General features: G+C 53.4%; 1 protein-coding gene across 2 annotated transcripts in view; it reads right to left on the reverse strand.

Moving 5' to 3' along the window:
- The window catches only part of LOC135229052 (CD99 antigen-like), a 40840-nt gene extending 26040 nt beyond the window's left edge, over positions 1-14800 (reverse strand). For both annotated transcript variants that reach the window (XM_064278817.1, XM_064278818.1), the window contains exon 1: positions 14692-14800. In XM_064278817.1, the coding sequence (XP_064134887.1) occupies positions 14692-14752 (61 nt within the window). In that variant the 5' untranslated portion in view covers positions 14753-14800. The remainder of the gene's footprint in view (positions 1-14691) is intronic.
- Between the last annotated feature and the right edge of the window lie 603 nt (positions 14801-15403).

A 15403-nucleotide genomic window follows, 5' to 3' on the forward strand; every position in this document is an offset into this window, starting at 1 on the left:
GCCGGCCTCCCAACCACCCTCAGTGCCCTCAGGCTGAACCCCATGGCCTTACACAGTGGGACCCAGAGGGGATCAGCCTGCCAACCACCCTCAGAGCCCTCAGGCTGAACCCCACAGCCTTACACAGTGGGGACCCAGAGGGGGCCGGCCTCCCAACCACCCCCAGTGCCCTCAGGCTGAACCCCATGACCTTACAGAGTGGGGACCCTGAGGCTGCGGCTGTGACGAGAACTCCGTTCCTACCCTTTCCTTAGGGGCACAAGACATACCAGCATCTGGGGCCCCAAACCCACTCAAAGGCACTGATCCCTGACCCCCTGCTCTGCCCAGGAGGTGGCTGAGCCAGGACAGAGAAAGGCAGGGGCAGATGGAATGTATCCTCCTTGGGGCATCATTCCCTTGGCCCACCCTCCGCATCCAGCCCCAGCCCTACAGAATCCCACACCTCAGCTCTGCAGAATCCCCACAACCCACCCCACCCCTACAGAATCCCCACACCCCAGCCCTACAGAACCACACACCCCAGCCCTACAGAATCCCACACCCCAGCCCTACAGAACCCCACACTCGAGCCCTACAGAACCCCACACCCCAGCCCTACAGAACCCCACACCCCAGCCCTACAGAACCCCACACCCCAGCCCTACAGAACCCCACACCCCAGACCTACAGAACCCCACACCCCAGCCCTACAGAATCCCCACACCCCAGCCCCACAGAACCCCACACCCCAGCGCTACAGAACCACACACCCCAGCCCTACAGAATCCCACACCCCAGCCCTACAGAATCCCACACCCCAGCCCTACAGAACCCCACACCCCAGACCTACAGAACCCCACACCCCAGCCCTACAGAACCACACACCCCAGCCCTACAGAACCCCACACCCCAGACCTACAGAACCCCACACCCCAGACCTACAGAACCCCACACCCCAGCCCTACAGAACCCCACACCCCAGCCCTACAGAACCCCACACCCAAGCCCTACAGAATCCCACACCCCAGCCCTACAGAACCCCACACCCCAGCCCTACAGAACCACACACCCCAGCCCTACAGAATCCCACACCCCAGCCCTACAGAATCCCACACCCCAGCCCTACAGAACCCCACACTCCAGCCGTTAAGAGTCTCACACCCCAGCCCTACAGAACCCCACACCCCAGCCCTACAGAATCCCACACCCCAGCCCTCAGAATCCCACACCCCAGCCCTACAGAATCCCACACGCCAGCCCTACAGAATCCCCCCACCCCCGCCCTACAGAACCCCACACCCCAGCCCTACAGAACCCCACACCCCAGCCCTACAGAACCCCACACCCCAGCCCTACAGAACCCCACACTCCAGCCGTACAGAATCTCACACCCCAGCCATACAGAACCACACACCCCAGCCCTACAGAATCCCACACCCCAGCCGTACAGAATCCCACACCCCAGCCCTCAGAATCCCACACCCCAGCCCTACAGAATCCCACACCCCAGCCCTACAGAATCCCACACCCCAGCCCTACAGAACCCCACACCCCAGCCCTACAGAATCCCACACCCCAGCCCTACAGAACCCCACACCCCAGCCCTACAGAACCCCACCCCCCAGCCCTACAGAACCCCACACCCCAGCCCTACAGAATCCCCACACCCCAGCCCTACAGAACCCCACATCCCAGCCCTACAGAACCCCACACCCCAGCCCTACAGAATCCCCACAGCCCCAGAACCAAAGCTGGTCTTCCTGTGTGACCTCGGCGCTGCCCCCCCCACCCAATATCACTCTGGGACCAGAAAATCAGACGACACCCCTAAGTTCTCACCTGTGTGTGTGTCCTTGTTTAGAAATAAGGCCTTGGCAAGTGTTATCCCTTATGTTAACTGGAGTAGAAAACAAAACAAAACACCAGTTGCCCTCGAGCTGACTTGGACTCACAGCGACCCCCGGGTGTCACAGTAGGGCTGTGCCACAGGGTTTTCAGTGGCTGGTATTTCGGAAGGAGATTGCCAGGCCTTTCTGCCAATGCTCCTCTGGGTAGACTTGAACCCTTCTCTTTTGGCTAGCAGCTGAGGGCGTTAACCATTTGCACCAGCCGGGGACTACTTAAATATGTAGACTATAAAAACATACATACAGAGACAAACAAACAAAACGAAACCAGTCGCCATGCAGTCGAGTCCGACTTGTGCTGGCCCCGTGTGTATCAGAGAACTGTGCTCCACAGCGTTTTCAACGGCTGATTTTTCAGGAGTAGGTTGCCAAGGCTCTCTTCTGAGGTACCTCTGGGTGGACCCAAACCTCAGTTAACAGCCGAGCACGTTAATCATTTGTGCCACTCCGGGCCTCCTCGGTTTCCTAGGAAACTTGAAAACAGACCAACCTGTCAGCAAAACACCCCATGGTTTCCAACAAGCCCTGAGTCAACCCCAGATGTTCACCGGAACCTCACGATGACTCAGGCAGGGCATGGCCACCACCCTTCCGAGCCGTATGAGTCATCCTTGACAGGACACCCAGGTTCTAACTCGCTCTCTTTTTTTAAAAAATCAGTCAGCCATTTTGAGAACTAGGGTGAACACCAAGCTCAAGGCCACAGGCCGTACTGAGGTGACCTGGAGTGGTGCCTGGGACTTCATCCATGTTACAAATATGCTCCACTGTTCCTGTGAGGCAGTCACTTGTCACACGCCACGGCACGTCAAGGCCTGGAATCTGGTTTCTGGTATGTAGAGACATGAAGTTCCACCACGAGGGAATACCAGTATTTTACACACACACACAAAAAATACCAAGGAACTTAAGAGAGTACTGCACTACCAGCCGAAACATTGGCGGTTCAAAACCACCCAGAAGCACCTCAGAAGAAAAGCCTGGCTTATAAAAAGACCAGACTTAATGGTCTGACTGAGACTGGAAGGACCCCGGTGGTCATGGCCCCCAGACCTTCTGTTGGCCCAGGACGGGAACCATTCCCGAAGCCAACTCTTCAGACAGGGATTGGACTGGACAGTGGATTGGAGAGGGATGCTGGTGAGGAGTGAGCTTCTTGGATCAGGTGGACACTTGAGACTATGTTGGCATCTCCTGCCTGGAGGGGAGATGAGAGGGTGGAGGGGGTTAGAAGCTGGCGAAATGGACACGAAAAGAGAGAGTGGAGGGAGAGAGCAGGCTGTCTCATTAGGGGGAGAGTAATTGGGAGTGTGAAACAAGGTGTATATGGGTTTTTGTGTGAGAGACTGACTTGATTTGTAAACTTTCACTTAAAGCACAATAAAAATTATTTTAAAAAAAGGAAGAAGAAGAAAGGCCTGGCAATCTACCTCCCAAAGGCCACAGCCTTGAAAAACCTATGGAGCACAGTGCTACTCTGCAAACATAGGGGTTGCAACTAACAACAACAACAGTAGTGATAACAGCACTATGGGGGCAGTGGTGTTCCAGTGGTAGAATCCTTGCCTTCCACGTGGGAGACCTGGGTTCGATTCCCAGCCAACGGACCTCACGCGCAGCCACCACGCGTCTCAGTGGAGGCTTGTATGTTGCTGTGATGCTGGACAGGTTTCGGCAGAGCTTCCAGACTGAGAGAGACTAGGAAGAAAGGCCTGGCAATCAACGCCTGAAAATCAGGCAATGAAAACCCTGTGGGTCACAACAGAACACTGTCTGATATAGTGCTGGGAGATGAGCCCCCTAGGTTGGAAGGCACTCAACATACACAGTGGCCGCAACAATGGACCCAAGCATACCAACATTTGGGAAGACGGACTTTAGGAAATATTTCATTTTGTTTTATGTAAGGTTGCACTGAGTTGGAACTAAGTCCATGGCAACTAACAATGAAGACAAAATTACATAAGAGTGGTGTCCTTAGAAAAGAGGAGACGAAGAGACACAGAGACGGGGGGAGACAGCCATGTGAAGACAGAGGCAGAAGTTGGACTGATGCAGCCACGAGCCCAGGATCGCCAGCCATCACCAAAAGGTGGGAGTGAGGCATAGAACAGATTCTCCCTCAGAGCCTCAGAAAGGGCCAACAACAGCTCATGGCTCTGATTTCAGGCTCCCGGCCTCCAGAGCTGTCAGACAATACATTTCTGTTCTCACAAGCGCCCCCCCCCACCCCATTTGCAATAATACACCAAAGTTCCTAAGGGGCCCAAGGAACAAGCTAGTTGGGGGCTCTTGAATTAGTCCAGGAAAGACGTCAAGAGTGGGAGGTGGTCTGAAATAAGGAAGCAGAAATGGAAAAGCGGGGGTGGGTGGAGAAATATTTAAGAGATTAAATCAACAGCGTTTGCCAACAAATCAGATTTGAAAGGGAGGAGCTGGTAGGAGTGGAGGGAAACATTTCTATTTGAGAAGCCAGGCAAACGGTCATATTATAAAAGATAGGGGTAAGGGAGGAGATGCAGGCCAGGGAGAAGATCATGAGACGTTTCAGATAGGGAGTGTTTGAGACATCATTGCTCCAATCAGATGGAGCCAGCTGGTCGGCGGTTAGCCACAAAAGTCTGGCCTACAGAGAGATTTGGGTGAGACCCTGAGGGCCCAGCGCCAGCACCCCAGACGGTGGACGGGGGGCTCTATTAGCTGAGCAAGCACCCCAGCTGAGGCCAGTCTTCCTCCGAGCCATTCCAATTCCATCCCCTCTGGCACTCCACATCGTTGTCTTGTCTGAATGCAGACATGGCAAGCCAGGGCCCAGTGACCTGGGCTGAACTTGTACCTGCTTGTGGCTCTGAATAAGATAGCAGACATCTCTCTGCAAGCGGGTGCTGTTCGGGACAGGCTGCTGCAGCTCGTTCCCAGGCAAGAGGGGACGCTGCACAGAAATGTCAGGGCTGGAAGCTCCGGGTGTGAAATCCAGGTGACACCTCCGCCCAGGTAGGCCTCTGGCTCTCAGGTAAGCACCTCTGCAGCCAGGGAGAGCTCCACCTCACCCCTAAATGTGGCATCCCGTCCTCTCAGGGGCTCCAGGAGACTGCGTTATTAACCACCTCTCATCACTCCGAGGAGTAGTGCAAAAGGTTAACGTGCTCGGGTGCTAACTGAAAGGTTGGAGGTTCAAGTCCTCCTAAAGGTGCCTCGGAAGAATGGCCTGGTGATCTACTACCCCCCCCCCAAAAATCAGACATTGAAAGCCCTATGGAGCATAGTTGTACTCTGACACATGGGGTCGCCATGAGTCTGAGTCGACTCAAGGGCAACTAATTACTGGTTATTACGGGGCAGCTGTGTACAGTGCGTGTGTCTGTGTGTATGTACGTGTGTGCATGCGTGTGTGTGTGTGTATAAGGTCCCGGGGTGGCACAGTTTGCGTGCACTCGACTAGTAACTGAAATGTTGGTAGTTCGAACCCACCCAGTAGCTCCACAGAAGAAAGACCTGGCAATCTGCGCCCATAAAGATTACAGCCAAGCAAACCCTATGGAGCACAGTTCTCCTCTGTAACCCACGAGGTCACCGCGAGTCGAAGGTTCAAGTCCGCCCAGAGGCACCTTGGAAGAAAGGCCTGGCAATCTACTTCTGAAAAATAAGCCCATGAAAACCCTGTGGAGCACAGCTCTACTCTGAGACACACGGGGTCACCGTGAATTGGAGTCAGCTCAACGGCAACTGGTTTGTTTTTTTTTTTTAAATTACTAAGAAGTAGCTCCTGGATGGTGCAAATAGTTAAGCACCCAACTGCTAGCTGAAGGGTTGGAGGTTTGAGTCCACCCAGAGGCACCTCAGAAGAAAGGCCTGGCGATCTGATTCTGAAAAATCAACCGCTGAAAATCCCATGAAGCGCAGTTCTACTCGGACACACATGGGGGCGCCGTGAGTCGTGGTCAACGCCACAGCAACTTGTTAACTGGATCAGTCTGAGACTCAGTCTCCGGGCCCTTCCCGCTTTCCGCCACGCCCTGTCCTTCCGGGTTGACGTCTAACCAGCCTCCTCACTACGCCCCTGCACCTGCTGAAGTACCTTTTGTGCTGACCAAACAGAAGCCTGCTCCGTTTTAATCCACGTACGCAACCAGAACCACTCACGTCTCTAAGACAGAGAACAGCCACCGTAACGGCAGCCAAAGATGACTGAGCTAAAAGGGTGATGGGGGCCGCAGTCCCAGGGGTTTCTCCCGTCTCCGTCAGACCAGTAAGTCTGGTCTTTTTATGTGAGTTAGAATTTGGTTCTACACTTTTCTCCTGCTCTGTCCGGGACCCTCTATCGTGATTCTCGTTAGAGCGGTTGGTGGTGGTAGCTGGGCACCATCTAGTCGTTCTGGGCTCAGGCTGCTGGAGGCTGTGGCTCGTGTGGTCCTTTCGTCCTCCGAACTCATATTTTCCTTGTGTCTTTGGTTAACTCAGAACTTATGCCACTCCCGAAGCTCACCCTTCAGCTAAAGATTAACTCCCCCCGCACCACCCAATAGTCAACTATGACTCATAGCGACCTTATAAGACAGAGTAGAACTGCCCCATAGGGTTTCCAGGGAGTGGCTGGTGGATTTGAACTGCCAACCTTTTGGTTAGCAGCCAAGCTTTTAAACACTGCACTACCAGGTCAGCCAAAGATCAGACAGGCCTATAAAACAAACAATAACACACGTGACCGAACGTGCTTCTTACTTTGATCAAGCCTATGAGACCAAATGAGCAACTCCTGCCCCAAAGCAAAGACAAGGAGGCAGGAAGGGACAGGAAAGCTGGACGGATGGACACAGGGAACCCGGGGTGGAAAAGGGGACAGAGTGTTGACACACTGCGGGGATTGCATCCAATATCCCAAAACAATTTGTGCATGAATTGCTAAATGAGAAACTAATTCGCTCTGCAAACTTTCGCCTAATGCACAAGAAAAAACCAAAATAAAACACAGATTTTCAAGCGTAAACAAAAACAGAACGTTGACTCTGGACACCGGGGCTCTTGCGGTATTTAGAAGGGCCACACTCCTCCGAGTCCACTTCCCTAAAAACAGCGCCAGCTCTGTATGTTCAGAGCCCCGTTCCTGTTGAGACTGGAGGGTCTTCTGGTCCGTCTTCCGTTTAGATAGAAGGCTCCCGAGGTCAGCTCCGAATCCTCCAGCCACACGGAGCGACAATGACTCACGAATTTGAAGCCCCAGGAATGTGACAACTCAGAAACATGGTTCAGCTCAACCACTTTAAATTCATTTTTGTTAAAAGCTGCCCCTGGCGTGATGACTCTGCTACCGGAAGGTACTCAGGTGAGCCCTCCGTGCTAAACCGCTTCTCAAGACCCAGGGGTTCTATCAAGCGACTCCCCTCAAGGACAAAGCCAAGAACGTGAGAAAAGTAAGGTGATTCAAAGAAGGGTTGGTTTTGAAACGGCTTTCAAATCATCGTGTCTTCGTTACCAAAAAACAAACCAGACCTGCTGCTGTGAGTCGATTCTGACTCATAGCGGCCCTATAGGACAGAGTAGAACTGCCCCATAGGGTTTCCAGGGAGCGGCTGGTGGATTTGAACTGTGCACCTTCTGGTTAGCAGCGGAGCTCTTAACCACTGTGCTACTAGGGCTCCTTAGTTACCCAGTGCGGCTGTAACAGAAATACCACAAGTCGGTGGTTTTAAAGAACAGAAACTCGTTTTCTCAGACTTCTTGTTGGATGCTGTCTGAGTTGATTCTGACTTGTGAGGGCCCCCCGGGACAGAGTAGAACAGCTCCATGGGGTTGCCTAGGGTGTGATCTTTACAGGAGCAGATCGCCAGGTCTTTCTTTCACGGCACTGCTGGTTGGGGGATCGGAACTGCCAACCTGTCAGCAGCTGAGTGCTTAACCCCTACGCCATCAGGGCTCCCTGGCGCTGGTGATAACCCCGTGTATTTGAGGTGGGGGACATCTTAGTCTCATAGTGTTTCCATAACAGAAATATCACACGTGGGTAGCTTTAACAAACAGAAATTCATATTTTTTCACAGTTTAGGAGTCTAGAAGTTGGAATTCAGGGTGCCGGCTCTAGGGGAAGGCTTTCTCTCTCTGTTGGCTCTGAGGGAAGGTCCCCGTTCATTGGAGATACGTGGCCATCTGTCTTTCCCATCTCTGCTTGCTTCTATGGCTAATTTGCTCCTTTTATATCTCCAGCAACGGTTTTTTTTTATATCTCAAAAGTGATTGGTTTAAGACGTGCTGTATGCTGATATGGCCTTATTCACATAACAAAGAAAACCCTATTCTATTCCCAAACGGGATGCCATCCACAGGTATAAAACCAAAACCAAACCAAACCCATTGCCCTCAAGTTGATCCGAACTCACAGCAACCCTATAGGACAGAGTAGAACTGCCCCACGGAGTTTCCAAGGAGCTGCTGGGGGACCCAAACTGCTGACCTTTTGGTTAGTAGCCAAGCTCTTAACCACTGCACCACCAGGGGTCCAGGTATAGGGGTTAGGATTTACCACACGTATTTGGGGGGAAAGGGGACACAATTCAGTCCGTAACAATGAGCATGGACAGTAACAAACGTATTTCACATCACAGCACAACTGTCCCCAGCAGACAGACGGGCACATAAAGCCTCCCAACCATGCTGACTGAGCAAGCTGGGCTGTTTTCTTCTCTAATCTACCTCATTGTGTCCTCTCTCTCTCTTTCTCTTTCATTCCGCCAGCTGAGTACCACTTCCTGGCCCTCCAATGAGTTTCAGAAGCACTGACTCGAGGGTTTGATGAGACTCGGTGTAAAAGGAAAAGGAAGTTCTGATTTCCTGTTTAGGGGAACATTTACTAATGACTGGTGCGGCCACATGAGAGACGGAATAGTACTGACTACTGACTCACCCTAAAACAGAGCTGAGACACACCCAAGTACAATCTGCCAAAACTGGAATGAGAAAGAGGCAGAGTATCTAAACAGGAAAGCCCAGAAGCAGGAGCCTTACGGCCACCATGGAAAAATGAAGAGATACTATTAAAAGGCAAACTAGGATCACCTCCCGTCTTTCATCCAAGAGACTGGCACAAAGGAACGAGAGTACCAGGTATTGGAACGTCAGCTGCAGCCCAGTGGCACCGCCAAAGATAAAGCCAATGGCATAAGCAATATGGCGGCATCTATTGGACCCACCAAAGCATGGGTGGTTCAGTCGTGCAATTCTCACCTTCCATGCGGGAGACCCAGGTTCGATTCCCAGCCAAGATGTCTCGCGCACAGCCACGACCTGTCTGTCAGTGGAGGCTTGCAGGTTGCCATGACACTGAACTGGTTTCGGCAGAGCTTCCAGACTGAGATGGACTAGGAGAAAAGGCCTGGTGACCTACTTCTGAAAACCAGCCGATGAACACCCGGTGGGTCACAACAGAATATTGCCTGATATAGTGCTGGAAGATGAGCCGTCTAGGTTGAAATAATAGCATATGCTTACACGGGCTATGTGATAAGGGGCCCTGGTGGTGCGGAGGTTAACCACTTGGCTGCTAAGTGAAAGGTCAGCAGTTCGAACCCACCAGCTGCTCTGCAGGAGAAAGATGTGACAGCCTGCTTCTGGAAAGACTATAGCCTTGGAAACCCTACTGGGTAGCTCTACCCTGTTCTACAGGGTCACTAGGAGTGGGAATCGACGGGAGTGGGTTTGCGTTTTGGTTTGGCTGTATAAGGGGCCGTGGTGGTCCAGTGGTAGAATTCTCCCCTTCCATGCAGGAGACCTGGATTCAATTCCCAACCAATGCACGTCACGCACAGCCACCGCCCATCTGTCCGTGGAGGCTTGTGTGTTGCTGTGGTGCTGAACTGGTTTACGTGGAGCTTCCAGGCTGAGAGAGACTAGGAAGAAAGGCCTGGTGACTTGCATGGCAATAATTAGCCAGTGAAGATCCTGTGGATCGCAACAATCCGATCCACAACCGATCACGGGCATGGCGCAGGACCGGGCAGTGTACTGTCCCATTGTGTGTGGGGCCACCACAAGTCGGGGGGCAGGTTCAACAGCAGCTAAGAACAACAGCCAGACTTTGTCAGAGTCAGACCTGCAGGTGGTACATGAAGGCAAACACCTCGGTGCACTGAGGTTGACAGACAATTAAAAAAAGTGCTTCTTCTGCCCAGATGGTGGAGACAGACGGTGAACGTCGACCAACACCCACAGCAGCACAAGACAAGGGACATGAAGAAATGTTGAAAACAGCACACGAAACTGGGGAAGCCTGCACAACCTGTACAAGACAAGGCCCGGGTAGCTCCACAGACACATTCAAACTCCCTGAGGGACCGCACTGCTGGGCTGAGGGCTGTGGGGACCACGGTCTCGGGGAACATCTAGCTCAAGTGGCATAACAGTTTATAAAGAAAATATTCTACATTCTACTTTGGTGAGTAGCGTCTGGGGTCTTAAAAGCCTGTGAGCGGCCCTAGGATACTCCACTGGTCTCACCCCTTTGGGAGAAGGAAGAATGAAGAAAACTAAAGATACAAGGGAAAGATGAGTCCAAAGGACTAATGGACCATAACTACCATGGCCTCCACCAGACTGAGTCCGGCACAACCCGATGGTGCCCAGATACCACCACTGACGGCTCTGACAGGGATCACAATAGAGGGTCCTGGACAGAGCTGGAGAAAAAGGTAGAACAAAATTCTAAGTTATAAAAAAGGACCAGATTTACTGGCCTGACAGAGACTGGAGAAACCCTGAGAGTATGGCCCCCAGACACACTTTTAGCTCAGTAATGAAGTCACTTCTGAGGTTCACCCTTCAGCCAAAAATGAGACAGGCCCACAAAACAAAACAAGACTAAAGGGGCGCACCAGCCCAAGAGCAAGGACTAGAAGGCAGGAGGGGACAGGAAAGCTGGTGATAGGGAGCCCAAGGTCAAGAAGGAGAGTACTGGCAAGTCATGGGGCTGTTAACCAATGTCATAAAACAATATGTGTGCTGTTTACTGAGAAGGTACTTTGTTCTGTAAACTTTCAAGTAAAGTACAATAAAAAAATTAAATAGAAAAAAAGAATTGTTGAACAAAACACCCATAACTCCTTCGTTCGGTGGGCGGGGGAATGACTGAAGAGTTTCTGGCTTCACCGAGTATCTGGGTCCTCACACAGCATGGCGCCCCTGGGCAGAGCCCAGAACAAAGCGGCCTTTGCTGATGAGTCACTGTGTGGCCCTGGGCTGATCCTTCCCTTCTGTCACTCTGATTACTGGTTACCAGAGATCCCCTGGGCGGTGCGAAAGGTGAATGTTCCTGGCTTCTCACCAAAAGGTTGTAAGTTCAAGGCTACCCAGAGGTGCCTTACAAGAAAGGCCTGGCAATGTACTTTTGAGAAATCAGCCATGGAAAACGCTGCACAGTCCTGTTCGAACACACACAGTCGACTCCATGACAATTGGTTTTGGGGTTCCCGGGCACTGCAAGTGGAGAAGGCACTCGGCTACTAACTGAAAGGTTAGAGGTTTGGGTCCACCCAGAGGCACCTCAGAAGAAAGGCCTGGCAATGTACTTCCAAAAAACCAACCACTGAAAACCCCACGGAACAGAGTTCTAGCTGATGCACACAGGGTCGCCATGAGTCGGAACCCACTAGATGTCAACTGGTTTTGGAGTCCCTGGGTGGTGGAAATAGTGAACGTAGTTGGCTGTGAATCAAAAGGTTGGAGGTTGGAGTCCACCGAGATGCACCTTGGAAGAAAGGTCTGGCAATCTACTTCAGAAAAATCACCCACTGGAAACCCTGTGGCGCACGGTTCTGCTCTGACACATTTGAGGTGCCAGGAGTCAAGGTCGGCTCCACGGATACTGGTTCTAGTCGCTAGAGAGACGGCTGAGTCTGGAAAGGGTGGGACTCTCCCAAATGGAGGAAGGGTGCTGGCCAGCGCACCCACCCACCAGTAGCCTTCACCTTCAACGCATGCAGATGCCAACCTCTCTCCACCAGGGTCTCTCAGCCTCAGCGCCACTGACATCTACGGTGGGTAACTCTTTAGGGTGGATTCTGGCCTGTGTGTTCCGCAGCGTCCACCACTAGATGCCAGCAGTCTTTCTCCCCTAATTATGACAACTGAAAATGAGTTCAGACATTGCCAAGTGTTCCCTGGGGGCAGAAGTGTCCCTGGTTGAGAACCATTGTGATGGATGGGTGGACGGAGACGGATGATAGATGGATGGATGGATAGATAGATAATGTAGATCGCTACCAAAACAAGACAAAACAAAAAAACCGAGCTGTCGAGCCCATTCTGACTCATAGCAACCCTATAGGACAGAGTAGAACTGCCCCACAGGGCTTCCAAAGAGTGGCTGGTGGATTCAAACTGCCGACCTTCTGATCCGCATCTGAGCTCTTAACCACTGCGCCCCCAGGACCTTATTCGAGGAAACAGCAATCTCAGCGTACAGCTGTCTGCACCCAAACCTGGTGTTCCCAGGCTAACATTGCTATGGGGTTTACTTGGAAATCACATCATGGAGACCCAAAGAATATAAGCCTGCTCCGGTTATGCCGTGGTTAAGAGCTCAGCTGCTCACCAAAAAGATTGGCAGTTGGAATCCACCAGCTGCTTCCTGGAAACCCTATGGGGCAGTTCTGTTCCTATAGGGTCACTATGAGTCAGAATCAACTGGAAGGCAACTGGGTTTGGTTCTTTTGTTTTGCCTGAACATGGCAAAACTGTTCCCAGCGCTTCCCAAGCCAAGCCCCCAACTTACCAAGATGCACCACCTTGCCCCCCGCCACGTTCCTTAATTATGTGACTATTAGAACACTCCTTGGCTTGTATCCTCTTTGCCTGTTTAGATATCTCTCTTTCCCACTCCTGTCCCTGGGTGGTGCAAATGCTGAACAAGCTCGGCGGCTAACCAAAAGGTTAGAGGTCAAATCCACCCAGAGGTGCCTGAGAAGAAAGGCCGGGCAACCTCTGTCCAGAAAACCCCATGGGACACAGTTCTGCCCGGAGACACACTGGGTCACCGTGCCTCAGAGTCAACTTGGCAGCAACTTTTATTTTTTTCTTTCTTTCCTACTAGGCTATAAATTCTTGAACCATCTCTGTCTCTTTTCCCTGGTTCCAGACACACAGTAGGCATTCAGAAAGGAACGGATGCATGGATAGGTGGCTGAATCAGTGAAACACTCGACTGCAGCAGATAAAACCATATGTGGAAACTATCTCTGCAGAAGCAGCTGGAGTGAGGAAAGACATCAGGAAGGAAAAAGGGAAGCGGAGGGAGCTCAGTTCTGGACCTCTCCAAAAAGCTGAGTCCCCGGGTAGCACAGATGGCGAAGCACCTGACTACTAGCCCGGAGGCTGTCGGTTTGAATCCACCCACAGGCACCTAGGAAGAAGTGCCTGGCAATCAGCTTAGGAAAATCCAGCCATTTAAAACCCTATGGAGCACCATTCTGCTCTGACACACAAGGGGTCGCCATGAGTTCGAGTTCACTCCTCGGAAAATAACAACCAGCAAGCTGTAAGCTCTTCCCGTCCCTCCCCCCATCTCCAAGTCAGCCAACCGTAAGCACAATTTCATGGATACAGGGAACACATTTCAAAAGTGCTGGAATCTACTGAAATCGTCCCCAGAAGCAGACTGCAGACGCACAGCTCAGCTCGAGGCTGCGGATATTTCACTGCCAAAACGGGTCTCCTTCGTCCTGTTCTTGCGTAGCCACCCGGGCGCTTCTCATTCTTAAAATTGGTCAGGCCAGCCCCAGACCACACCGCCTGCAAGCGCGTCTGTTAAAAGTCTGGCCATACTTATTCTGGGGTAAATGCACCGTTAAGTGGAAAAAGTAACTTATAAAACGCCATCCCCAACGTTGTTTGACAAAGGCGGTAGATAGAAAAAACCGTTAAGCAGCAACCCAAAACACGCACGGTTCTCCCTGGGGGTGGGCCTACGGTGGATTTTCACTCTTTCTACCGTTTCTAGACTTTGCGGCTTATCCGTAGGAGCACAAACGTCATCTGGGAAGAGGAACACATTCCTTCCCTGAGTCACCGTGCAGTCGCGCAGGAGGCGCGGTATCGCACTCCATACCCCCAGTATTTTTTCATGTTTTTCGGGCTCAAAGTCCTAAGTTTCCGTCCCCTCCCCCCAGGTTCCAGGCTCAGAGCTGATTCCAAATTTAGGCCCCGGGACGCAGGGTGTGGCTCCCCGACGCGGCCCGGGCGCCTCTGCGCCCGCGGCCAAAGGCCCCAGTCCCCGGACTTGGGGGAACCCTGGGAGGACCCAGTGTGCTGCCTCGGGGGGCGGATGCAAAGGGCGCAGAGGAGCTAAAGCGAGTCTGGGAAAGTTTAAGGAGCGGAGAAAGGACACCTCCCCCTCCAGTCTGTCCAACTCCTAGCATCTCTAAGTCTGAAAACAAACACTGACATTTGGGCTCTGGAGCGGCTCCAGGCTGCCCTAGCAGTTGGACGAATATTGCACCTCCTCCTTGGGGCGTTGGCGGGGCCATTGCACAGTGCGTCCACCCGGCCAGGAGGGGACCCGGCCCGTCCCCCTAGACCGTGGGCCCTCCCCCCGTACGTTCCCAGCGAAACGACCCTGGCCATGCGCCCCCAACGAAGTGCCCCCTCACCGTGCCCCCCCCAGGTTAAACCCTCTCCTGGGGAGGCGTCCCCACCCTCGGTCCCCTAGGAAGTGGGCCCCACACGATGCGCCCCGGCACTGTTTACCCTCCCTCCATAATATTCCCCCTCCCGGCGAAGCGCCTCTGCCCTCTCCAGGTTCCGGCCTCCGCCGACTCACCCCGGGACAGAGCGCCCAGCAGGCCGAGAAGCAGCAGAGCAAGGGCGGCCCGGCGCGCCATGGTGCGCCCCGCGCCGCGGAGGGACAGTCCACCGAGTGGCGCGCGCGGGCGGCGGCTGCAGGAGGGACCGGGGGGGCGGGGCCGGGCAGAGGGCCGGGGTGGGTGGGACAGGACCGAGTGGGGAGGGACAGGGTGCCTGCGCTCCCGCCTCCGCCCTCCCGGCCCTATCCAGTCGCGCCCTGCTGCCTTGCCCGTTAAGGGAGCTGAGCTTGGCCGTGCAGGGGGGGGGGGGGGGGCGCGGGACCACCAGGCCGGCGCCGACAGGGAGCAAATGAAACTTTCTTCTCGGAAAATTGTGGCGCCCTCCTGGTACCCACCCCGGCCCAACAGGGACCCCCAGGATGGCCCCCCCGGAGCAAAATGAAAACCCCTCCTTTCCCAGGGAAATGTGAGCCCCCTGCCCTCAAAACCCTCTTCTTTATCCACCCGAACCCCCAGGGCAGCTCCAACCGAAACAAAGTGAACCCCCCTTCCCAGGAATGTGTCGGCTCCTCCCCATTCCCCAGAGCTAAAGGGGATCTCCAAGAGAGAGGCTAACTTGAGCAAAGTGAAACACCCGCCCTTAATGAAAGTGTGGGCTCCTTCTCCGTGCGCAGGTCCCCGCCCCGCCCCGCCGAGACAGACACCCCCCCAGGGCAGCAAGAACTGGGA

This window comes from Loxodonta africana, chromosome Y (genome assembly GCF_030014295.1).
Source record: "Loxodonta africana isolate mLoxAfr1 chromosome Y, mLoxAfr1.hap2, whole genome shotgun sequence".
Taxonomy (NCBI): Eukaryota; Metazoa; Chordata; class Mammalia; order Proboscidea; family Elephantidae; genus Loxodonta; species Loxodonta africana.